Below are 25,413 nucleotides of genomic sequence, written 5' to 3' on the forward strand. Positions count from 1 at the left end.
TTGAACACCTCCCTTGGCACTCCATGACCCATCAGCTAAAATCTAAGCTCCAGCTTGGCAGTTGAGGGCCTGTGACCATCAGGCTCTCTGGCTTCTCAGGCTGTAGAGGACTCTGCTTTCCTCTTCCTGCCACCATGCCTTGGTTCATCTTTTCCTTCTGCCCAGAATACTCTCTCGACCCCAGGGAGTATTTAATCATCCTTAAACCTCTTGCCTGGTGCCCTACCCCTCATTTCTAATAGAGGAACCAGAAATGCAAGCAGTCCGCTCCTCAATAACCCCTCATGGCTCCCATCATCTGGGCTGCAAACTGAAATGCCTGCAGGAACGAGACAAGTGACCCAAACAAACAAGTTGGGCCTAAGCTCTATTTACAAGCCAACGTCCAAACAAACTAAAGGCTGTACCTTCCAACATTCCCAGAATCTGAACATTTCTCACCATATCCACTGCTGTCACCCTGGCCCAAGCCACCCTCATCTCTTGCTAGGATTTCACCAGTAGCCTGTTAGCCAATCGCCCTGTCCCTTACCACCAACTCCCACTCTATTCTTAATGCAGCAGTCAGAGGGACTCTAAAACCTAAGCCGGATCATGATTATGCCTCAAAACCACCCAAGGCTCCCACGTCACAGCTCAAGTCCTTACGTGGCCAAGTCCTTGCACAGCCAGCCACTACCTCTCTAACCTCATCCCCTACTGCTTCCCTCCAGACACCCTGGGTTCTTCCTGTGCCTCAACATGTCAGGCACACTTCTACCCCAGGGTCTTTGCACACATTCTCATCATCCAGAGGGCTCTTCCCTCAAATACCTACACGGCTCACTACTTGCCACTTCAATTATCTGACCATGCCAGCTTTTCAGTGAGGCCTACCCAGACCACCCTATACAAAATACATATGTTCATGCAGGTGCGCATGCACACACACACACACACCTACCCTCCCTTTCTCCTTCCCCTGCTTTCTCTCCATAGCACTACCACCTGGAATACATTAATTTAATCACTGGATGCCTCCCCTCCTGAAACATTGGATCTTTGCCTGTTTTGTTCACTACTGTAACACCAGCATGTAGAACAGAACCTGACAAGTAGAATATGATCAATAATTACTGAAAGAATGAATGAATGAATGCCCATCTTGGAAAATGGCTCCCACTCAGCTCCAGTCACCCATTGCCATGCTGGACTGAAAAGCTCACATTGTCAGTTTCCTATTTTTTTCAGAGAAGCCCAAATTCCAGGTTTTTATGTGAATTACCCCAAATTTTAAATATTTACAATTGACTTAAATTTCCTTCAAAGCCACTGGTGGCAAAACCAAGTTCCCCAGCTCAATATTCACGGCCCTCAAAGTCTTAAGCAGCTGACCCTTCCTTCCCTGTCAGCTTCCCCTCCAGCCACCTTGCCTGTGATCATGTCAACCCTGCCTTAGGGCCTTTGCTCCAACTGGTTGCTCTTCCTGAAGCTCCCTCTCCACACCAGTGAGCCAGCACCTACCCACCCCTCAGCACCCCACCCAAATGGCCCAGTGGCTTGTTCATTAACACACATAGCCCCTGAGCACAGAAGCAGGAAACAGCACCCCACCTCCAGCTGGGGATGCAGTCACTGAGTGGCAACTTCACGACTTTTATTTGTGGTGCCTGTGCTTTGTCTCGAAAATACCTTCTCCCCCTGCCCCAGACAGAGGGTGGAGAGGGGGCAGCAAAAAATAGAAGACATCCCTCCCTATTGCACATGGACCCTATATACAGGCCCACCTGGCTGAGGCCAGCAGGACTCTTGGCACATTCTTGGATCCCTGCTCAGGAGAGGGAGGGGTGACTGGGGTGGTATCACACGTGAGGTGGGGGACCTGTGGGGCAGCCACTCTGGTCCTGGCTACTGATCCTTGCGCCTCTTGGTCCTCGGTTTCTTCCTGGTCCCGTCTCCGACCCCAGTCCCCTCTTGGCGACGTCCCCCTACCTGGCTTGGCCTCTGCCTTCATCCTGGCCTCAGATGGCCCCCTTTGGCTCCTGGGGACTCTGTGCTCCTCTCCCAGTCCAGAAATCCCAAGGGGAGGTTATGGCTTCTCAGAGACTTCCCCCAGAGCCCTGTCACTGGTGGTGTTCACACGGGGGAAGGGGTGCGTGTGGCAGAAGCAGCTGTATAAATACGGGTGCGGGAAAGTTCTCCAGAGTCACTTGGAAAGTTTGCTGATGACTCGGATCAGCGCTGCATTTTCATCCTTGAGCCGCTGGTTGTCAGCCCGGAGATCAGATAGGGCCTGGGGGTCAGAAGGGGTCAGCTGGGTGGCCCTGGGTAGGCTGAGCCCCACCCACCCTCAGCCCTTTGCCCGCAGTGCCCCCATGAGCACCCACCTTCAGCTCCTCCTCCAGCTCTGCTGCCTTGCGCTCCAGGGCCCTGCGCTCCTGGAAGAACATTTAGAAACTGAGTAAGGCTAAGAAGGGTGGGGAAAGGTCAGGGGACCAGGTTAGGAGGTCAGTGTGGCCCTCTTGATCCAGACCCACATGGGCATAAGGCTGGGGACACATCTGGCTCCATCCCAGCTGCCCCTACTCACGAATCTCTCCAGCTCCAGAAGGGCTGGCCTCTCAGCAAAGCGTTCCTGCCTCTGGTGAGGGGAGAGAGAATGCACAAGGGTCAGAAGGGGTAGCCAGCGTTGCTGTGGCAGGGAGGCAGTCTAAGCTCCTGCCAAGACCTTACTCACCCACTAGCCAAACCACCCCTCACCATTCAGGCCCCGCCTCCAAGGTCCTAGCCCCAACCCCTCAAGCTGAGCCCTGCTCAGACCCCACCCTTCCACAGATCCTGCTCCACTTCCCAGAGGTCCTAGCCCCACCGTCTCAGAACCTTCTCCTCATCGCTCAGGTTCCCAGAAATTCTACTCCTCCTCTCAAAAGCTAAGCCCAGCTCAGACCCCTCAAAGATCGGACCCTGCCACCAACAGGCCATAGCCCTGCTTCTACTGCTCCCCCCCAACCCTAGCCCCTCCCCTAAGGTGGAGCCCAGTTAAAGCTCACCCTTCATAGTTCAGGCCCCACCTCTCAGAGGTCCTAGACCCACTGCTCATCGCTCAGGCTCCACCCCCTCGTGATGCTGCACCCGGCACAGGCAGCCCAGCCAGTTCCTGCACCTCCAAGGGCCTGGGCACTATTACCTGTGTGGCCCGCTCCAGCTCCACCTTGAGCTGCGCCAGCCGCAGCGTAGTTTCGGTCAAGGCTTCACGAAGCCGCTCATTCTCCCTGCGTAGCTCTGAGTACAGCTGGGGTAAGGAAGAAGGCAGACAGTCGGGCCTGCCAGCCCCAGATGCAGCACCTTAGCAGGTGGGCTGGGAAGTGCGGGATGTGGGCATCTAGCAAGCGGGAGCCACCGAACAAAGGGGCGGAGCATTAACGGGACTGACGGTGGAGTGGGGCAGCTGTCACACCTTCTTAAAGCCTCCCTCCGGCTCTTCGGTTCCTGGCTCAGGTTCTGGGTTGAGGTCCCACTGTGAGCGCTGCCTGCGGGCTGAGGGGCAGCCCTCGGGAGTGCTGGGGTGAAGGTGGAGCACAGCCTCAGGGGTCACGCTGCTTGCTGCACCACAGACAAGCCCCACCCCTGCCCCCTCAGCCCCATACCTGCTTTCTGGGCTTCCATCTGTCGGCTCCGCCTCTTCCCCCTAAGATGGAGGGAAGGTTCAGCCAGATGGACAGGGAGGCTTGGTCCTGCCCCATCCCCATGGTCCACCCTCAGTACTAGCTAGGCCCCACCTGAGCCCACCTCACCTCAGCAGGCCCCCTCCGCTCCTTGTCGATCTTGTGGTGCTCCCTGGATGCCTGTGGTCCCTGACCTTGCCCGTCAGGCGCCTCTGCTGGGGAAGGGGCAGAAATCAGCCCAGACACCTGTGGACGGAGCACCCTCTCTGCAGTGTTGGGGTCCCTGGGCCCAATCCCCCAGGAAAATAGGAAGACTGTATGAGAGAGATAGGGTGGATCCTGCAGAAGGACTTCCGCAGACAGCAGACCTCACCTCTGTGGGCAGGGCCGTCAGAGTTCTCAACTCCAGGGACTCGGGGCCGGCGGGAAGGGTCCTGTTGGGGAGTGTGTGGTTGTCAGAGGAAGAGGGAGTCTTATACAACCCACTGCCCCCTTACTTGACCTCTCTCACCAGGCATGGCAGAGATGATTTCTCAGGCTCTATGGCCTTCCCTGCAGCCTTTTCTGCTTCCTTCAGGTCTGTCAGAGTCACACCCTGGCAGGGAGAGTGGGCAGTCAGGGGACCCCAGGGTCAGGGCCTAACCCCTCAGGACTCAAGAATCCAGGCCTTAGTTTCTCCGTCCCTCAGACCCAGGAGTCTAGGCCCCAGCCCTTCCTCCCTCAAACCCAGGAGTCCAGATCCCCATCCAACCCCCCACACCTGTGTGGACCTCCGAGACTGGCGCATGAGGCGGGAGCGAGCTTTCCTTTGGGACTCAGATTCCTCATCTCGCACAGGCATCTGGTAGGACCTGAGTGAAGGGCCCCAGTTCTGAGGGAGGGTTCCTTTGGCCCTGTCCTCCTTCCAAGGCTGATATCCTCCAGGGGAGGCAAATTCTGCCAGAAAGGACTTCAACTCCCAGCAGACCCTGGGACAAACTTTCCCGCAGGAAACCCACCCAAAGCCCGGGGGACTCCTGGGTAATGTAGTTATCTCCCAGCTGGGGAGCCATCAGCTTCCCGCCCTGGCCTCTTCACCTCCGACGGTCCCGGGAGTCCACTGGGAGTGCTGTGGATGGTGTGGGGATATTTGGCTTCACTGGGGATTCAGCCTCTGGAATCCCGGAGGGAGGAGTGGAGTTATCCAGGGGAGGAGGAGGCTTGGTGATCTCAGACCTGTATGAATTAATTCATTCAACAAATATTACTCAAGCTCCTGTTATGTGCCTAGCACTGAATATACAGCAGTGAACAAAATAAACAAGGTATCTCTGCCAGGACAGAGTCAAATCTGAGCAGGAAAGACACAAAATAAACTTTAACCATAAAAAGATTGGCACATTACATAATACATCACAAGGATAAAGTACTTTGGAGAAAAGAAACAAAACAAGGACAGGAGACAGGAGGGTCTACATGACCAGACACTGCTGCAGTGGGAGGAGGGTGGCCACAGTGGGCCTCAGGAAGAAGGTGACATTTAAACAATTTAAACACAGATCACAGGGAGGGAGGGAGAAAGCAAGCCCTGTGGATGTGAGGGGGAAGAGACATAGCAAAGGCTCTGAGGCGGCAGAAGGCCAGATCGCTGTGGCCTTGGAAGTTTTACCGTGAGCTTTTACTTGACACACCAAAAGGGAAACTGAGGCAGGGTAATTGGTGGGGTGGAAGGAGAAAGCAGGGACTAGACACAGAGAGAAAATGAACTTGTTCAAAATCATGCTGACAGGACTGAAACCCAGATCAGCCTGCCACCCCCAGGGGGGCCCAGCTCTTGGTACTTACAGGGCAGATAGCTCCAGCACTTTCCGGGAGGGAGTAGGAGTAATTCTGGCAAGATGGGGCTCCTTGGCCTATAGAGAGAGATGAGGGGAGGGTATTCTCCACAACCAGGCAGGGTCCTGGACCCTGCCCAGCTCACCCCACTCACCTGAGTGGAGGTCCCTTCCAGCCGAGAGGAGGAAGCTGAGCGCTGCAGCCCAGACCCAGGGGCTCCATCGGCTCCTCGCCTTTCTGGGGGACCCAGGGCACCAGAGCTCCCTGTTTTCTGGAGGCCAAAGCGCCTGGAGAAGGGGGCCTCATTGGGCAGCTGGGAGAAGAGGAAAGTCTTAGTTATGGAGAAAGGACCTCTCTTCTCAGAGACTTCAAGTGTTAACCCCCAGGAGGACTGTAAAACACTACAATTCCCATCGTCCCCTGGGGCAGGTGAGGCCTGGAAAAGGTGATCAGTTGTCCATGAGGATTCTGGGAACTGTAGTCTTCACACTACCTACCCTGGGGAGAGATTTACAGGCTTTATGGAATCCCACCTCCCCCACCCTCCCAGCCTCCCACGATCTCTAAGGGAATCCAGACTCACCATGGGGCTCTTAGGGATAGGGAAAGGTGGGGAGGAGACTCCATTGAGGGTTCTGGGTTCTTCAGGGGATGGCTCTGAAGTGTGGAAACATGGGTGGGGGGTGATTAGTCACAGAATCTGCTAGTTGCCTCTGAGAATAAAAGAACCCAGCCCCTCTACTCTCCTCCTTCAGATCCAGGAGTCCAGGCTCCCAGCCCCTCCTTCATAAGATCTGCCCTTAGTCTGGCCCCTCACCCATGGGGCCTTCTTCTCCCTCATCCTCATCCCGGATGGGCGGCCCTCCAGCCCCACCAGGCCGGCGCTCCTTGGATAGGTCCTGGAGGGAGATCTTCTCCCGGCTGCTCAGACGGCACACAGAGCTCCTGTTGGGGAAGGAGAGGGAGTTGGGGTCCAGCCCTGGGGTGCAGCCTTCAACCCATCCCACCAGCATGGGGCTCCTCCCTCCTACCTTCTGTATTTGCTGCTGGAAGGCACCTGGGGCTCCTGGCCCCTGTTCTGGGAGGCTTCCTTTTGATTTCGAAGCTGAAAGGAAGAAAGGGGGCTGAAGGGGAGGGGTAGAATACACAATCCCTCCTGGGTCCCCCTGGATTGGACTCCTCTGTTACACATCACCAACACTGAGAGCCAACATTCACAGCTGTGCCGAGCATGCCTTACTCAGGGTGCTGCAACTACAAGGAGTTCAGTGCCTGGGACAGGCAGAGAGGATTTGTGGACTTATTCACAGATGGCCGTGCATCTGCTAGAAGAGAAGGTGCCCTGGTCTTGTTCTCACAGCGTCCACCCATGAAGTCTCCCGTCTCGTCCCCAGACAGCTCTTTCTACCTCCAGGGGCAACTTAATCAGACCTTCTCAGCACACCCAGGATACTGGCCCAACATTTGGTTGCCCCAGATTTGGCCATAGCCTCCTCTACCCTAAGCTCTGTGACAATGGGCGCCGTTTTCCAGACTGCAATTTGCTTTCACACCTTGGAGCCTTTGCACAGCAGTGCCCCTCGCCAGGAATGCAGTTCATCCCTGCCTCTTCTAGCAAACTCTGGGCACTGCAGTATTCATGTTTTCCAGAAAGTGTTCCCAGACGCCCCCAGGCCAGGCTCCCGTGACACCTGGGCCACCTCACCAAGAGCTGACTCTGCTTCACCCATCAAAAATCCCTGTTCCAGGCTAGCCCGTGGCTCACTCGGGAGAGTGTGGTGCTGATAACACCAAGGCCATGGGTTCAGATCGAATATAGGGATGACAGGTTTGCTCACTGGGTGAGTGTGGTGCTGACAACACCAAGTCAAGGGTTAAGATCCCCTTACCGATCATCCTTTAAAAAAAAAAAAAAAATCCCTGTTCCCCATACTGGCCAGCTGCAAAGGAAAATTAAACATTCCCCCTCTCCCTCCCATGCCTCCATTACCCTCATGGTAGAAGCCATGCTGCTCCTCAACCTCAGGGTCTGCCTCATGACTCACGCTCCCCTCCCTGGGCCCCTCAGGGCACTGTACATTTTTCACTCCCAGACTTTGCACCTGTTGTTCCCTCAAGCCCAAGCGTGTGCCCTGGCCTCAAGAAAGCTGGCCGGAATTAACCAAGCCAGAGCCACAAGCTTTTTCTCCTGAGTTTGCAAGCCTTGACATCACTACTGCCAATCTTTAAACAGAAGGATCTGTCAATATCCACCTGCCCACTCAACAGAAACTCGAGGCGGAGGGCCTGGCCCCCAGGAAGCTTCAGATGTTTCTTGCTACCTAATAGAGCTTACTGTATGCCAGGCATGATTATAAATGGTTTTATTTAGTAACATGTATATACTCCTCACAGCATACTCCATGTAACATCACACATAACTCCTCATAAAGTAAAGGCATGCATTATTACCATCCCCATTTTACAGATGAGAAAACTAAGGCCCAGAGAGGGTAAGTGACTGGCTCAAGCTCACACAGCAAATCCATGGCAGAGCTGGGATTCCAACCCAGGCAGTCTGGCCAATGCTCATACATTTAACCCCTTTGCTCTGTGTTTTCCCAGCAACAAAGCCTGGCCTGGTGCTGGCTGGGAGAGATCCCAAGGGTGATGAGCCCAGCCTGAGTCCAGACAGACAACCTCCACCTGAATCCTCTGCTGTCCCCTCACCAGGCAGGTACGGAGCTTCCCAGCCCAACATCCACTGTGGCCCAGCCCCGCCCCCGCCTCCTCCAACCACCCCTGCTCACAGCCCTCCACTGGGCCTGGGTCACCAAGTGGGGAAGAGCAGCTGCCTGGGGCAGTGGGTGTCAGAGAGTCAGGGGATGAGGATGTCCTCCCTCCCCAGCCCTTTCTTCCTGGCCTCCTCTGATGAGTTGTAGGGAAGGAAGGGAGCCTGGGGTAAACTTTGTGGCCCTGAGACTCACATCCTCCTGCTTCTGTGCCAGTTCCTCCAACAGGCTCAGCACTTCCTCGTCAGCCAGGTCACAAGGACGCTGCCCCTGGGTTGGGGGAGAATAAGGGGTAGATGATGATGGAGGTGGGGGCCCTCCTCCACCCTACCCCAGCCTCTGAGTCCCCAGCCCTCACCGCATGGGTCAGCGAGTCCATGCCCCCACCGTGTTCAGCCAGCAGGCGGCAGGCATCCTCCACGCCCCAGTGGGCCGCTGCGTGCAGGGGGGTCCAGCCATCCCCATCGCGTAGCTCTGGGTCATAGCCAGCCTGAAGGAGCAGCCTGGGGGCCAGGGAGGTGCTGGGTCAGGGCCAAGATGGGAGATCTGGGCCAAGGGCTGATTTCAGCCAGCCATGCTGTGGCTGCAGCTCCAGTTGTTACAACATTGAAAAGCTCCTGAATCAGTCAGTAAAGAGCCACTACCCCAAGATCCTCCACTACAAGTAACCCCTTTGCCCCCCAGCCTTGACCCTTCCCCTTGGTCCAGTAGCTAGAAGTTACACCCTGGCCCAGCAGTTGGCCTCTGGAACCTGCTCCTCGTACATGCAGGGGGCTGACACTTTTGAGGGTCACCCTGGTGTGGGACTCTGAGGTGGCAGCAAGGGGGTGCAAGGAGACAGCCCCAGAGGAGGTGGGTATGGGGCTCCCCTGCCAGCCCCCAAGCCTATAAAAAGGACGAGACCCCTAAAGGGGACACCTCAGGACAACGGTGTTCCAGGAACCTAGTCGGCTTAGAGCAGTGGTTCTCAACCTGGACAATGCTGCCCCCCAGGCAACAACAGCAACGTCTACAAACATCTCTGGTTGTCATAAAGTAGGGGTGGGCACTACTGGCATCTACTGGGTGGAGGCCAGGGACATTGCTCATCCTAAGTCATAGCACAGCCACACAACACAGAATGATCTGACCCAAAATGTCAATAACACCAAAGTTGAGAAACTCCGGCTTAAATTCTGCAAGAAAATAATAACCACTTCAGACCACTCAATTTGGGGGTGAAGGCAGGGTTACAAGTCCAGGGCAACTCTCCAGACCTAGCTTAGCTTAAGACATACCTATTTTGAGAGAACCCAAATGAGGTTCTGTGTCAATGAGAAGAGCTATGGCAAAGTGGGAACAGATGAATAGACTAAGATATTTTATAAAGAAACTTTTTTTTTTTTTTAATAAGATGACCGGTAAGGGGATCTTAACCCTTGACTTGGTGTTGTCAGCACCATGCTCTCCCAAGTGAGCCACGGGCTGGCCCATATAAAGAAACTTTTTAAACAAAAGGTCGTCTATCTGGCCCTGCCGACCTCTTCACTCACCTTCCCCATGCTTTCCCTCCAAGCTCACTCTGCTCCAGCCACACTGGGCTTCCTGCTATTCCCCCAAGTGGTAACCTGTCTCTTGGACTTGCTGTTCTCTCTGCCCAGCGAGTGTTCTCAGGGCGCTGCAGCATTTCACATGGCCGCCCCTACTCAGCACAGTCATCCCTCCCCACTCCGCTGTTTCCTGACCACCAAATCCAATTCTTACATAGGCCTCTCCCCATCACACTCTTCTCCTGTCACCCTATTTATATCCTTGTAAGCCAGCAGTTCTCAACTGGGGTGATGTTGCCCCAGAGGGAACATTTGGCAATATCCAGAGACATTTTTGGTTCTTCCAACTGGGGAATACTCCTAATATCCAGTGGGCAAGGGCTGGGGATGCTGCTCAACGTCCTGCAATGCACAGGACAACCACCACAGCAAAGAAGGACACAGTCCAACATGTCTGTCTGTCTGTCTCCCCAACGAAGCAAGGAGCTGCAGGGGGGCCCAGCTCTGTGTGTTTACCACCGTGTCCTCACCATCTAACAGATGGCCTGGCACACAGCAGGTGCTCAGTAAATAAGTGTTAAATGAATAACATCAAGAGCCAGCCCATGGCTCACTCGGGAGAGTGTGGTGCTGATAACACCAAGGCCCTGGGTTCGGATCCTATATAGGGATGGCCGGTTAGCTCACTGGTTGAGCGTGGTGCTGACAACATCAAGTCAAGGGTTAAGATCCCCTTACCGGTCATCTTTTAAAAAAAAAAAAAAACAAGAATGAATGACATCAGATAAATGTATATCTCTACTTTGCCACTGATCTTTAATGGAGAGAATGCTGGCTACACTCCTTTAAAAATGCAGTCAATAGATATTGGTTTAAACAGGAACCCATACAAAAGGGAGTTATGAAAGTACAGTCAGTGAATATTTCTAAGTCCAAAGTGCTTCAATTCTGAGGCTGCCCACAAACATTGACTCTTTTTCTCCCTTTAATAATAGCACCCAACTATTAATGGGACACATGGTCACCTGGCTCAATACAAATCTCCCAGTGTCCCTTACATCTAGGAATGGTCAGGTGACTAGGGTCTGGCAAATGGGATGTCAGCATTAAGTGGTGCATGTCACTTCTGAACTGTTATCTTAAAAGGAATGGATGTTTGCTCCCTTTGTCCTCTCCCCTATCCTGCTGGCTGGGATGTAGATACAAGGGCAGGAGACGAAGCAGCCACCTTGAACTCAGGGGTGGAAGTTATAGGCAGAGGAGAGCACAGCCTCCAGGGCTGGGCATATCACTGGGCTTGACCATTTAGAGTATCTGTTGCCCCTTGCTGTAATGACTGGTTCAGAAATGGGTAAGTAAGCAAGGTGGCCCAGTGAGCAACAAACATGAACTTTTGATGGAACTATGGAGGATAAGATGCTCTACTTCAACAGCAGGTGCTGAGCAGCTAGGATATAAGCCTGGAGCTTTTAAGGGTCATCTGAAGTACTCACTGAGAAAACCTGCTTAAAAATTAATCAACACAGAGTTGAGCAGAGAGATGGAGGGATTCACCTTACTCCATTTTAATACTAAAAAATAAAGTATAACATCACAAAAGACAGAGATGAAAACTGAAACAGCAGGGAGCTTGAGGATGACACCTGGAGAAAACTACTCCAATGGAAAGAGAAAAGACAGCTAGATAGGCACTAAATAAGACCCAAACTGAGGTGAGGATGACAGAAAGGAAATATGTACTATAATAACTTAAAATATATATGCACCAAATAACCTAGCCTAGAAATATATAAAATAAAAATTGACAGAACTAGGAGAAACAGGCCAAGACCATAATTGCAGCAAGAAATTTGAACCACATCTCTCACAGTAACTGACAGAATAAGCAAAAGGGAAAATAGCCCTAAGAATACAGAAGGCTGAAACAGCATGATTACAAAGTTGACCTAATAACCTATAGAGAGTACTGTACCTGACAACACCATTCTTTTCCAGCTTACATATTCTGGTATATAAAGCAAATCTCAACAAATTTCAAAAGCTAGAATATAGAACCCATTCTCTGAACACTATGTAATTAAGCCAGGAAATTAGTAACAAAATGATGAATAGAAAATCCCATTGGAAATCAAGCACACACTTCTAAATAATCCATGGAGAACAAAGAAGAAAGATTACAAACTGGAAAAAAAAAAATTTTTTTTTTTTTAAAGACGACAAGTAAGGGGATCTTAACCCTTGACTTGGTGTTGTCAGCACCACACTCTCCTAAGTGAGCTAACTGGCCATCCCTATATAGGGATCCAAACCCGTGGCCTTGGTGTTATCAGCACCACACTCTCCCAAGGAAGCCACAGGCCGGCCCTGGAAAATGTTTTACACTGTTTACACATCAAAACTTGTGGGTGCAGCTAAGACTGTATTTAGAGGGAAATACATAGCCTCGGGTACATAAATTAGAAAGGAATGGGAAAGGACAAGACTCACAGGAAGGTGTAAGACAGCAAGAAGAAACAGATTGGCCCAGCTCACCTCATCACCTCAATGTAGCCCTTGGCAGCGGCAACATGCAGGGCAGAGGCCCCAGTACGGGGGTGCCGGGCCTCTGGCATAGCACCCCCATTCAACCAGCACCTTGTGTCATGAAGCAGTAATTCCTCCTCAGCCCGCTTGGCTGCCTCCACATCCACGCCTGGAAGGATGAGAAAAGGTAATAGGTGGGACTCACACCCCTTGGCCAGGGAAACCCAGGGCTGCACCCTGGGCTAGCCACAGCTCAGCCCTGAACTTGTCCCTCTCTCTCACATTCCTCTCTGGAACTCAGAAAGCCTGGATTAGCCCAGTGGTTTCCCAACTGTGCTTTGTGCACTCCTGGGTCCACTAAGGGTCTCTGAGTCACTGCTGAGGACTAAGAGAATGAAGAGTTCAGGCCTTTTCCCATTTCAACCAGAGATCCATTTTTATAATATTTTTTAATATAAAATCTAAAGTTTATTGAGCAAATCCAGTGTTGATTACATCTAACTTTTCCTGTCACTACCAATATAATCATTAACACAGCATCTTCATACATTTTATCACCATTATCACTTTTATCACTCATAAGTAGGATAAACCAAGCAAAAAGGCACTAAACTAAGTATCCGTGTCATTTGGACAGCAGGTTCTTTCCTACCCAGGTGCTGATCTCTGTTTGCAACCGTGCTACCACCCAAAGCAATCTGTGTAAAAGCAAAGGATAATTCCCCGCTGGCCAATTTCATTGCACCTAATTGTTGTACTGTATTTATAAATGAAAAAGGCACGTTATGACTTTAAAAAATATAAATTAATTTTGGATCAAAACAGGCAGACTTGGGCCCGCCCCGTGGCGCAGTCAGGAGAGAGCGGCACTGGGAACGCAGCAGCGCTTCCCGCCGCGGGTTCGGATCCTATATAGGGACGACCGTTGGGCTGAGAGGTTCGGCCGTTCACAAAAAAGACAAAAAATTAATAAAAATAATAAATAAATAAAATATATAAATAGAACTTAAAAAAAAAAAACAGGCAGACTTGTTAAAGCTGAAATTTTATCTAATTGTTGACTGTCACTGAGAATATTCTTTTGTGTGCTATAAACTATCAAGATGAGAGTGAAAATGGTCTTTTCTAGAGAATGTTCAATTCTTTCCTGGGGAAGTTATTATTGTCTATTATTTTTTTCAATTGTGAAATTTTTCACACTTACCAAAGTGCCATATGGAGCTGAGCTGTCCTATACAATAGCTGCCAGCCACATGTAGCTACTGGGCACTTGGAAATGTAGCTAGCCCTAATTGAGATGTGTTATAAATGTAAAATGTACATTGGATTTTGAAATATGAAAAAATTGTTTTTATATTGATTACATGTTGAGATGATAATATGTTGAATATACTGGGTTAAATTAAATACATTATTAAAATTAATTTCACTCATTTTGTTTTGTTTTACTTTCTTAAATGCACCTACATAAAAATCTTAAATTACATTTGTGGCTCACATTGGATTTCCATTGGACAACACTGACAAAGAACCCCCATGTACCACCACCCAGCTTGAAAAATTAAAATACAACACAGCCAACAGAAGGCCCCTGTGTACCCCTCCCCAATCTCATTCTGCTTGCTCCTGTCCCAGAGGTAACCACAATCACAAATTTACTTTCATGAACATGTGTTTTGTTTATAACTTTACTATATATATGGTAAATTTCTGCCATAAGACTATAAAGGGATCCAAGAAACACAGTCCCGTAAATTGCCAGATAGTGCTCTTGTCCCACTAAAAGACCAAATCCATCCAGGTCTGGGCTGCAGTTTGGTGCCACCTGAGCACTCTGGTTTAAACTCCAATGGGATCACTTTGGGGTCCCCTGGCTGCAGCAGCTATTCCAGGAATGTCTATTACAGCCTATCTCATGGGCCCAGTATGAAATAGAAAGTCCTACAGAATACTGGGGACAATACTAGGTACTCAGGGACCACCCCCCCCACCCCACCCCCACTGCTTCCTTAAAGGGAGCCACTTACTGTTCAATCCTACTAAAGCTGAATGTGTCTTACTGCAGGGAGGTGAAGGGCAGAGTTTACTGACCTCATTCAACAGCCACAGTGAATATCTTCTGGCATGTTTGTATGCCTTCTTCTGCAACTTGCTTTTTGCCCTCAACATGTTGCGGAGATTTGTCTGTGTTCATAGATAGCGTTCTTGATCAGAGGTCAGCAAACCACAGCCTATAGGTGCTGGCCACCTGTCTGTATTTTTTTGTTGTGGTGGTGGTGATGGTAAAATCAACAGAACATAAAGTTGACCAATTTCAATATTTTTAAATGCACAATTCAGTGGCATTTAGGATATTCACAATGGCACCATCACCATTATCTACTTCCTTGACTTCTTCATTATCCCAAATGGAAACCCTGTATCCACTAAGCAGTTACTCCCCAGACTTCCCTCCCCCCAACTCCTGGCAACCACCAACCTGAGGTAGACCCTTGAACAATGCAGGGATTAGGGGTACCAGCTCCCCCAGTCAAAAATCCACATATAACTTTTGACTCCCCAAAATCTTAACTACATAACTACTGATAGCCTACTGTCAGGTAGGCTACTTAACTGCTTGGTTAGGTATGTCATGTATTCACCAAAAATTTTCCAATATATTTATTGAAAAAATCTGTATATACGTGGACCTGCACAGTTCAAACCATGTTATTCAAAGGTCAACTACTTTCTGTCTCTATGGATTTGTCCATTCTGGAAGGCTGTTTTCATAAATAAAGTTCTAATGAAACACACCCATGTCCATTCATTCACATATTGTCCCTGGCTGTTTCCCCCTCTATAGCAGCTGGTAGAGTAGTTGTAACAGAGACAATATGTACTGCAATGCCTAAAGTATTTACTGTCCAGCCCTTCACAGAAAAAGTTTGCTGACCCCTGCTCAGACCACTCATTTATAGATTATTGATTCATCCACTTTCCCTTTGGCATAGGTGCCAGCCTCTCACTACTGCAAACAATACTATGATGGGCATTTTTGCACACAGGTGAGAAGGCCTCTCTCCAGCTGCCTAGGAGTGGAACTGCTAGAAAGAACAATGAGGACGTGGGCTCTCCAGCTATAATTGATGATGTCCAACCATTTTTCAAAGTGGCTGTAATTCTCAACATTCCCACCAGCCAGAAATGAGTTCCTGTTGCTCCACCCTTATCAGCACTTGGAACTATCCGATTGTCAACTCTACCTGTCTTTGAGTATAACACCCCCTCTTCCATCTGTCTTGAATGTTGGGATTCCAGGTGATACTGCCTCAAATGTTTCAAAAACACTTCAAGTCTCCTTCCTACCCAGTTCCATGTCCCCATGCAAAGAGGCCAGAGAGGGTCCTTTCTGCATAGGACATGGTGCTTAGGACTGTGTTCCTGGGGCCTGCCCCTGCAGCCTTGGTCATGGATACAGCATCTGTAGTGCAGCTGTTGCTTGGATCTGCCAGCACCTATTCTACCTTCTTCAATAACCACATCTTGACTTTCTGCACCCCTGCTTTCCCCAAACATAGTTCCAATGTGACTGAGCCCACAGCCTGACTCCAGGGGGTGGACACATCAAGGGCCTATCACCCTTGCCACACTGACTGGCTCAGGGGCTGGCAAGTGACTAACGCATCCCAATGAGCATCAGAGAGGCCCAACTACTGAGAAAAAGATGCTCTATTTCAGCTGGGATATCAGCCTGCACTGGTAGGAGCCATGCTAAGTACCTCTCTGAGAGAAGCTGCCTAAGAATGAAGCCAGCACATAGTTCAGCAGAGTGATGGAGAGGTGCTTTTGACTTCATTTGTGCCCCTCGATCAAACTATGCCTGAAGTCCACATAACTCACAAACTTTAGTTACATAAGCCCATAAATTGCCCTTTGTAAAAAACTGTGGTAAAATATTCATAAGATTTACCATCTTAACCATTTTTAAGTGTACAGTTTGGTGGTATTAAGTATAGTCACATTTTTTTGCAACCATCATGACTATTCATCTCCAGAACTTTTTCATCTTGCAAAATTAAAACTCTGTACCAATTGAACAACTCCTCCCTATTCCTCCCTCCTCCCAATTCCTCCCTTCTCCCAGTCCCTGGCTATAACATTCTGTCTTTCTCTATGATTTTGACTATTCTAAGTACCTCATGTAAGTGGAATCATGTGGTATCTGTGTTTTTGTGACTGACTTATTTCACTTAGCATGATGCTTTCAAGGTACATTCACATTGTAGCACATGTCAGTATTTCTTTCCTTTTTAAGGCTGAATTATATTCCATTACATACATGCCACATTTTGTTTATCCATTCCCCCACTGTGGACACTTGGGTTGCTTCCACCTTTGGGTTACTGTGAATAATGCTATAGACATGGGGTGCATAAATTGCCTTTTTTGACCCGAGCTAGGTTGAATGGGTTTCTGGTACTTGCAAAGAGCGATGCCTAATTCAGTACCTGAATCAACTGGACCAGAGGCCTTAAAGTTGAACAAGAGGCGTGCTCCAGGTCACAAGGTGACTAGATGAGCACATGAGATCCTCTCATGAGCAGTAGATCCAGAGAGAGGAAAATAGCAAGTGAGGCAGAGATGGTGAGGGGGACAGCTGTGCCTGTCACTGGTTCTGTCTTTTCTCCTGGCACTGCCTGTGAGCGGCTGCCAGGGTTACACTGTGCTTGGCACCTATCTGGATGCCAGCACCCCTGGCAGATTTTCCATCTTCCAGATGTGTGTGTCCAGTAGGAGAGGCAAAAGCCCCACGCTTCTTGCAGCTTGCGGCCAAAGATCTTTCCAGTAGTACCACTGGCCTTTGTTCCCAGCTGATCCTACAAACCAGTATTCTCCCAACCGATATGTCCTTTCTAAGCCTTCTCCTCACCCCACAGAAGAGGAGCATGGCCCACCTGGAAAAGCTGATGCAAGCTATGGGCAATTTCTTCATAAAAACAGAATGTCAGAAAGTTCATGGGCCCCTGAAGGCTATTCTTATTCCCCGCAGGGTCCCAAGGAAGGGGAGGACTGGTGCAGGTGGAAGGAGACTAAAGCGATATGAGAACCACATGCAGGGCCAGATCCTGGGCTGGGCCCTCAACAGGAGGGGGAGAGGCTACAAACTGAAGAAATGACAGGCAACAGTGTAGCATCAAGATTAAGTTCCTGGGCCGAGCCCGTGGCGCACTCGGGAGAGTGTGGCGCTGGGAGCGCAGCGACGCTCCTGCCGCGGGTTCGGATCCTATATAGGAATGGCCAGTGCACTCACTGGCTGAGTGCCGGTCACGAAAAAGACAAAAAAATAAAATAAAAAAAAATAAGTTCCTGATGTTGCCACAGGAGGGTGACAATGTTGCATCGCTACTGTGGTTATGTAGCAGCATGTTCTTGTTGCAGGAGATACTTGCTGAGTATCAGGAGCAAAGAATTGCAATATTTGCAACAAAATCTCAAAATGGCTCAGGAATGGAAGGGAAAGAGAGAGGGAGGAAGGGAAGGAAAAATAGAAGGAGGAAAGAAGGAAGGGAGGGAGGTAGGAAAAGGAATGAAAGAAAGGGTAGACAAGAGAGGAGAAAGAGGAAGGAAAGAAAAAAAGAAATGTGTTTACGTGCGTGTGTGTGTGTGTGTGTGTGTGTGTGTGTGTGTGTGTGTGTGTGTGTGTGTGTGTGTGTGTGTGTGTGTGTGTGTGTGTGTGTGTGTGTGTGTGTGTGTGTGTGTGTGTGTGTGTGTGTGTGGCTGGCAGTTACAGGGATCTGAACCCTTAACCTTGGTGTTGTAACACCGTGCTCTAACCAACTGAGCTAACCTGCCAGACTGAAATGTGTTTATGTATGCACACATGGGAGGAAAAGAAGGGGGGGGGCGGGTAATGACAGCACTCAAAGGTATCGAAAAGCTAAAAACCGATGAACCTATACTGCATGATTCCATTTATATGAAATATCTAAAACAGGCAAATCTACAGAGACAGAAAGCAGATCAGTGGTTGCTTAGGGCTGGAGGAATAGGGAATGATGGCTAAAGAGTACAGGCTTTCTTTGGGGGAATGATGAAAATGTTCTAAAAATCAATACAGTGATAGATGCACAACTCTGTGAACATACAAAAACAACTGAATTGTGTGCTTTGAACAGGAAAATTGCAGGGTATGTGAAAAATATCTCAAAAAGCTGTTTAAGAAAAAACACTGGTGTTAGAGGTGGGAAAGGGGGAGGGGAGAGGGGTTGGAGAAAAAACTAGTTAAGAGTTACAAAGATTATGTTTTGCACACGAGTATACTAATTATCCTGATCACCACATATTATTCACAGTTATTGATATTTGACTCTGTATGCCACAAATACATATAATCAATAAAAAATAAAATACTTTAAAGTTTCTTTTAAAAAAAAGAAAAGAAAAAACACTGGGGAATCTTAAGTTTGAAGCCTTCCCAAAATAAAATCAGGGGAGAATGGAGAACACCCAGCTCGAGGGTTGATTTTACTCGCTGTAGTGGATTGAATTACATCCCCCAAAACTCAACAAAGCTTAAAGTGTCTCCCAAGTTGTATGTATTAGAAACTTGGCCCCACTGTGACTGCTAAGAGGGTGGGAAATCCTATTATGGTAATTGAAAGGTGGAGCCTTGAAGAAGTGATTGGGTTGTAGGACCATGCAGTGGTGAACAGATTAAAAATGGTGGTCAGGGGCGTGGTTCTGAAGGCTTTAAAAGAAGAGAGTCTGTCTCTCTCTCTGCTCTCTCTGGTTCCACCATCTTGCAGTGTGAGACCCCTGGGTCACTGTTGCCACCAACAGATGGACTTTGGACTTCTCAGCCTCAGAAACTGTTAAGCAATAAATTTCATTTTCTTTATAAATCACCCAGTTCCAAGTATTTTGTTATAAGCAACACAAAACACACTAATACACTCACTCTCCCATTTTAACCAAATGACAGCACCCAAACCTCAGATTTCCACCTCCACATGTCCCACTAACTATGCTGTATCCCCACATGGCTCCCACAGCCACCTAAAACTCAATGTGCCCCACACAGAACCCTTATCCTTTTCCGTCCTGGCTGGTGACATGGCAAGGATAGCCAGGCCGGAAATCTGGGAGCCTCCCAGTATCTGTTTCTTCATCAGAATCTCACCTTACCTCCTAAACAGTCCTAGTCTAAAGGCACTATGCTCACACCTTTTCATCAATAACCATGCTGAGCCCTGACAACCACCCCATGAGGCAGACACTGGTCATCTCTGTTTTATCAAATAAGGAAAATGAGCTTCAGGAATATGCCTGGAGTTGTACAGCCAGTCATCGACAAAGCTGAGACATGAAGTCAGGTTTGAGAATCATGTTCATGACCTAGGGCTCCTCCAGGGTGTCCCACAGGCATGACACACTCCCCAAGATCCAGTAAAGCTGCTTGGCATCCCCCACTAATCTGCTCCCCACATCCTTTGCTTCTAGGCCCTTAAGTGGAGAGCTGAGTGCCACCCAGAATACATGCCAACTGGCCCTGGACATTTATTTTGGGAGAGAGGTAGAAGGTGGTCTCAGGCCCATCTGAGGACCTGTTAGAACCAACATTTCCCCTCCCTAGAAAAATGAAAATGGCCAGGCACAGAGCATCAGGGGATTCTTGGACCCCATATGCAGGATCCATGGGGTGTAGTGATCCTCAGAGCACAGGGGAGACAGAGACCCTGGAAGCCCCCTGTATGCCTGTACTCCCCCCCTCAGTAAACATGCCACCTCCCAAGAAGAACTGCAATGGGGGTCCCAGCAATCCTGCCTAAGGGACTCCTGGACAAGTTTCTCCCTCTCTCTGCCCTTTGATTTACTCAGTTACCCAGGCAATAAAATAACAACTCCAGTCAATAGCAGTTTGAGCTCTTATTCTGTGCCCAGAGGAGGCACAAGAGCTTTATACAATTACTCATTTAGCCAACCGCCAAGCAACCCTGGAAGTAGGTACCTATACCCCCATTTCACAGGTAAGGAAACTGAGGCATAGAGAGAGACAAAGAATCGTAGGAAACAGGGTCAGCCTTTGAGCCCAGACAGCCTGATTCCAAAGCTGTTTTTTTGATTTGTGGTGGTTGGTAGGTACTGACTCCAAAGCTCTGGATCTTAAGGCTGCAGACGATGAACAGTGCCCCCCACCCTGCACATGGCACACCAGAGGCCCACCTCGGTGGGCGATTTCCGCTTTCAGCAGCCCCTCCATGGCGTCCGACTCGGCCAGGTCCAGGGGCAGGTCCCCATCACTGTTGACAGCAGCAATGTTGGCCCCATGGCTCAGGAGGTACCTGAGGGCAGGGGAAGGTCAGGACTGATGGGTCCAGTGCCCCTCCCATCCCATCAGGGTGTGGCCCACCCCCTCCCACCTTACCTGGCAATGTCCAGGTAACCACAGGAGGCGGCCACATGCAGGGGCGTCCAGCCCTCATTGTCTGCCTGGTTCACAGTGGCACCCTGCTCCACCAGGAAGCGCACCACCTCCAGGTTCTCATCAATGCAAGCCTTGGGAGGCAGGGGACAGTGCCATCAGTCTATACCTTGTCCAGACATGCCCAGCAAGGCAGAGTCCTGAAGGGGACTGTCAAACAGATCCAGGGGCCCAGTGGGAATGAGAGTCAAGAAAACAGACCCTGACAGCCTCTGGCATAAGCCGTGAAGGACTATTCAGCCACCCAGCTGTTTAAGACACCCCTGGAGAAGGAGGAAGTAGAGAGAAAAAAAAGACACCACTGGCTGCCCGATGGTCAGGTCAGCCAGGTGTCAGGAGCTCAGTCGAGACTACGAGAAGAATCCCAGCTGTCTGCGAACAGGAGTTAAATAGGGAAAGGATGGCGGCTTCTCATCCAGGTGTAAGAATCCTGAATGGTGCTTGTTAGATGTAGCATACGCCACACTCATCACTACAGGGCAGGGCTTCCAGTGTTCAGGCTAAGGGGAGAGGTCACAGCCCCTCCTCCCTGAGACCAGGAGTCCTGACCCCCCAGGCCCTGCTCCCTCAGATCCAGCCAGGTCCTTCAAAGAGGCAAGACTGGAGGACCCACCCCCAGCAGATGCTCTCCAGGAACTGACCCCTTGGCCAGGGCTATGTAGGGATGGTAAAGTCACCCTATCCCTGGGACAGAGTAAGTGTCCCAGGTAGGATTCCCAAAGTGAGAGAAATGGTTGTTTTTTTCTGTACCCAGGGGCCCAAGCAGACACAGCTCCTGTTCACTGAGTGCCTACTATGCACAGGGCACTGTGCCAAGGGGTTTACTTGAACCATCCCTTCTAATCCTCCCTCTGTTAGGAATCAAAGCTCAGAGAGATGAAAGCCCTCACCCAAGTCAGCAGCAAGCATTTAACCCAGGGCCCAAGTGGGCACTGGGTAGGTACTGGGACCTGAACTGGGTCTGAAAGAGGTGGAAGGGCCTGAACTCCTGGATACTAAGGATAAGTTAACCCCCCAACTCCCTCACCTCTCCAAAACTGCCCATCTGGAGAAGGGGGGAGGAAGCTACAAGGGCCAAGAGCATGAAGTCATGGAAACTCAGGCTGCAAAAGGGGGGCCACACGTGCCCTGGGAACGGGATGAACTCTGGGCTCTGTTTATTTCCACCCAGTTGTCATGGCGATGGGGGGGGCAAGGAGGCAGATGGGGCTTTCCCTTTCAAGGACCTGGCCCAGCACGGGCATCCATGTGAAAAATGCCTGAGGCCTGGGCACCAGGGACCCAGGAATCCAGGCCCCTCCCTTTTCAGACCTAAGAACACTGGCTCCCAGCCCCTCCTACTCCAGACCCTAGACTCCTAGCCACTAAAGCACATGGCAATTTGGGAGATGAGGGGGAGTGAACCAGCCTCACCAAATGGTTGATAAACCTACCAGAGGTAGGAACTGAGGCTTGAGAACTCACAGAAACCATAGCCTTGGCAGGGGCTGATTCTTGGGGACCTGGCCCAGGAATGATTCAGAACAGAAAACGCAACCCGAGGTAGAGAAAGCAGCTGAGACTGAGGAGTCTCCCAGATAGGGTGATCAACCATCGATGTTTTCCTGTAACAGACGGTTTTCCTGGGACCTGGGACTTTCAGTGCTAAAAGTAGTCCAGTCCCAGGCAAACAACACAAGTTGGTCACTCCATACCCAGACCTGATCCAAATCCCAGCTCCCCTGTTTGAGTCACGTGACCTGGGATGGGAACTTCCCTTCTCTGAACCTCAGACCACCCCAATCCCTCAGGCCTCCTGCAAAACCCTGGAGAGTGAGTTTACCAAGTGCTCACCCCATGGTGGGAGGTGAATCCCACCAGAAAGGCAGCCTGAGAGGCCAGGCCAGAAGGGCCTCTTTCAAGGTCCAGGTCAAGGAGGTCGTCAGGGGGCCTCTGGAGGATGGAGGGCAAGGGGACTCAGTCTGAAGAGCAGGGCCAGGAACTCCTGTAGGAAAGGTACAGGAGGGCCAGGGGCAGGGCCAGGGGCACAGGATGACAGAGGAGGAAGGAGGTAGCCTGAGCCCCTCTCCTGGGCTCACTCGCCAAGGACTATGAAACCCAGAAAAGGGCCTCAGGAAAGCAGTTCCCCACTGTGGGTGGAGGAAATGTCCCAGATAGCACTGGGGCTTCCCCAGGGAAGGGGCCTGGGGTGGGGAAAGGGAAAGGGGGTAGTGGCAGCAGCATTTAGACTGGGGGCAGCACCTCCCAGTGAACACCTATATGCTTCAGGCCTCCCAAAGGGAATTTTCCACACATACGACCTCCCTCTCTCACCAGAGCCCTGCCAGCGAGGAACTGACTACTGGCCCCATGTCTCAGTTCAGAAAACTGAGGCACAGAGGAAAGACACTAAGTCAAGGTCACAAAGTTGAGAAGCTGAGATGAGAACTCAGGACAGACTGATTCTGATTTTGTTTTTCTCAAACTGCTGATCTTCTTGGGAATCTGAAAAGTGGGCCTGGCCAAACATCCTCCCCTTCCTTTCCACCCCCTGCCAATCATTTGTTACCAGGGCCCTCTCTGGCTCCACCAGTAACCAAACCCTAGGGATTTTGGCAAGAAGAGAGAGAGAGGGCACCAAGAAACGGGGGATTGTCACCAGAGAAGAAATCTGTTTGACAGGAGGCTGAGGTTGGGCTCACATCAGGAGACCAGGAGGGCAAAGGCCTGAGGATGGGCTCTTCTGTGGCCAATCCTGTCCCTGGTGGCCCCAACGGTGGGGGGGATAGAGATAAAAGCACCCAGAACCAGAGAGAACCCTGGGAACCTAAGGTGGCCTTGGCTCTGAGACACAGGATCACTGGAGGCAGCCATCAGAGTGTCTCAGAAGGGACATGGGGACCCAGGCTGTGGAGGGAGAGGATTAACAGGGTTCTAGAACCCTTAGGAAGGTGACATGACAGGGGGCTAACAGAGAATGCACAGTCTATGGGAGGGGGAAGCTGCCTGCCCAAATAAAAGGAGTGAGAGGTCGCCCAAATCCACAGAAGGAGAGGGTGTTTGGGCAGTGCAAGCAAGATGACCAAGAGGACAGAAAGGTGGCCCAGAGCCAGGAAGAGGCAGTGCTTTGAGGTTGCCCAGAAAAAGGGTGATGATGCAGGCCTAGCCATGAGAAGGGGAAATAAGGGAAGAGAAGCAGAAACATCCCTAAGAGAAGGCTCATGGTGGGAGGCAAGAGGTAGCGCAGGCCCCAAAAAGAGAATGAAGAGGGAACCAACTGAGTTAAGCGGCCATGCGGGTTGGGGGTAGGGAGGAGAAATAGCGTGAGGTGACCCAGACAAGGAAAGCATCTGCTTCAAAGAAACAAGGTAGTGGAGAGCCTAGAAGGAAATGGCCCAGGAAAAAGCATCCTTAGGGAACAACAGACAGCAAAGACGAAGGAGGAGAATGAACGCAGAGAAGACGGAACCTGAAAGAAGCGGCACTGAAGAATCTAGGCCTAGCCAGAGGTGGCCCAGGCCAGAGACTGGGGGAGGAAGGAAGCACAGGCCGATAAGCGGAGGATGCAGCTCAGTGAGAGTAGTACCTGCCTAGAGGTGGCACGGAAGTAAGCAGAGGTGGAAAAAATAAGTGGTACGGACGCAGAAAAGAGATGGTAGCATTAAATAGCACAGTAGAGATGGCACAAACGAGCCGAATAGAGGATGCTCCGGGTCGAGAAGAGGGCAGCGCGAAGCGGCAACGACCACGACCAGAGAAACAGACTAGACTGAGCCGTCAGAGATGGCTCAGGTCCAGAGGGAGGACAGCGCCGGATGGCAAAGACCAGGACAAATAACGACGATGCCGATCAAGAGTAGTAACCGGGCTCAGGACTGGGAAGAAAGGATGCTCAAGGTGGCGCAGACCGAGAGTGGATCAGGTATGGGGAGGGCGCAGCGCGACGGAGACGGCCCGGGAGTTGGGGCGCTGACCTGGTGCAGGGCGCTGATGCCGTCGGCGTTGGTGGAGTCGAGCACTGCGCGGGCGGGCGGCGGGGCGTCGGGGTCGGACTCGGCGCCGGGGCTGTGGTCTGCAGCCCGCAGCATCAGGCGCGCCTCGTCCAGGTCGCCGCCCGCACAGGCTGCCAGAAACTCGGCGGCGCGCTCGAAGCGGACAGTGCGGGAGCGCCTCTCCCCTGGGCCTGGGTCGGCGCCCGCTCGAGCCCCCCACTGCCGCAGCTGCTCCCGCCGCCGCTCGCGGGCCGCCGCTGCCGCAGCCCCCGGGCCCGCCGCCGGGCTGTCCTCGCCCGACATCGCGCCGCCCGCCCGCCCAGAGAGCGAGCAAGCGAGCGCCGAGTACCAAACAGGCGCCGCCGCCGCCCGCCCCGGGGGCCGCCGGAAACTGCCGTACTCCCCGCACAGCCCCAGGGATCTCCCGGTACCTCCCGGCGCACTGACGTCACGACGCCGCCCGGGGCGCGCTGGGAAATGGAGTCTGTAAGCGGTAGTTGCTCCTGGTAACTTTGGGGACTCGCTCTGCCCGAGGCACGCTGAGAAGTCCGCAAGTCGAGGCGGCAAATGGAAATCGCTTGGGTGAGGGTATGCTCCGGGAAACGCTGATAAATGGATTTTGCAGGATAGGGGTGCCCCCAAGTCAGGCTGGGAAATGTAGTGCACTGTATAAAGGGGATGAAGAGCAGGACGCCC

General features: G+C 51.2%; 1 protein-coding gene across 2 annotated transcripts; it reads right to left on the minus strand.

The window, feature by feature from the left end:
* Positions 1-1,619: 1,619 nt before the first annotated feature.
* On the minus strand, positions 1,620-25,097 carry PPP1R12C (protein phosphatase 1 regulatory subunit 12C). 2 transcript variants are annotated; one of them, XM_063089418.1, is made up of 22 exons: positions 24,700-25,097; positions 20,690-20,820; positions 20,488-20,606; positions 12,292-12,451; positions 8,589-8,733; positions 8,426-8,500; positions 6,491-6,564; positions 6,277-6,404; positions 6,043-6,116; positions 5,614-5,772; positions 5,469-5,536; positions 4,722-4,859; positions 4,405-4,495; positions 4,156-4,239; positions 4,018-4,078; positions 3,774-3,856; positions 3,627-3,667; positions 3,437-3,539; positions 3,167-3,271; positions 2,570-2,620; positions 2,367-2,417; positions 1,620-2,272 (listed from the first exon to the last, which is right to left on the minus strand). In XM_063089418.1, the coding sequence occupies exons 1-22, from the start codon at positions 25,018-25,020 to the stop codon at positions 2,186-2,188; spliced, it is 2,349 nt and encodes a 782-aa protein (XP_062945488.1). In that variant the 5' UTR covers positions 25,021-25,097; the 3' UTR covers positions 1,620-2,185. The 2 variants fall into 2 exon arrangements, with proteins under 2 accessions (XP_062945488.1, XP_062945487.1); XM_063089417.1 differs by having other exon boundaries at positions 3,774-3,859.
* Between the last annotated feature and the right edge of the window lie 316 nt (positions 25,098-25,413).

Source organism: Cynocephalus volans, chromosome 3 (assembly GCF_027409185.1).
Source record: "Cynocephalus volans isolate mCynVol1 chromosome 3, mCynVol1.pri, whole genome shotgun sequence".
Taxonomy (NCBI): domain Eukaryota; kingdom Metazoa; phylum Chordata; class Mammalia; order Dermoptera; family Cynocephalidae; genus Cynocephalus; species Cynocephalus volans.

Bases quoted from the DNA above. Each gene is read 5' to 3' on its own strand.
- PPP1R12C (XM_063089417.1), bottom strand. From the start codon at position 25,020: ATGTCGGGCGAGGACAGCCCGGCGGCGGGCCCGGGGGCTGCGGCAGCG. The intron at 12,452-20,487 runs GTGGGCCTCTGG...TCATCCTTCCAG, and splicing joins AGCGGAAATCGCCCACCGAG to GCGTGGATGTGGAGGCAGCC. The intron at 6,117-6,276 runs GTGAGGGGCCAG...TCCACACTTCAG, and splicing joins GGGAGAAGAAGGCCCCATGG to AGCCATCCCCTGAAGAACCC.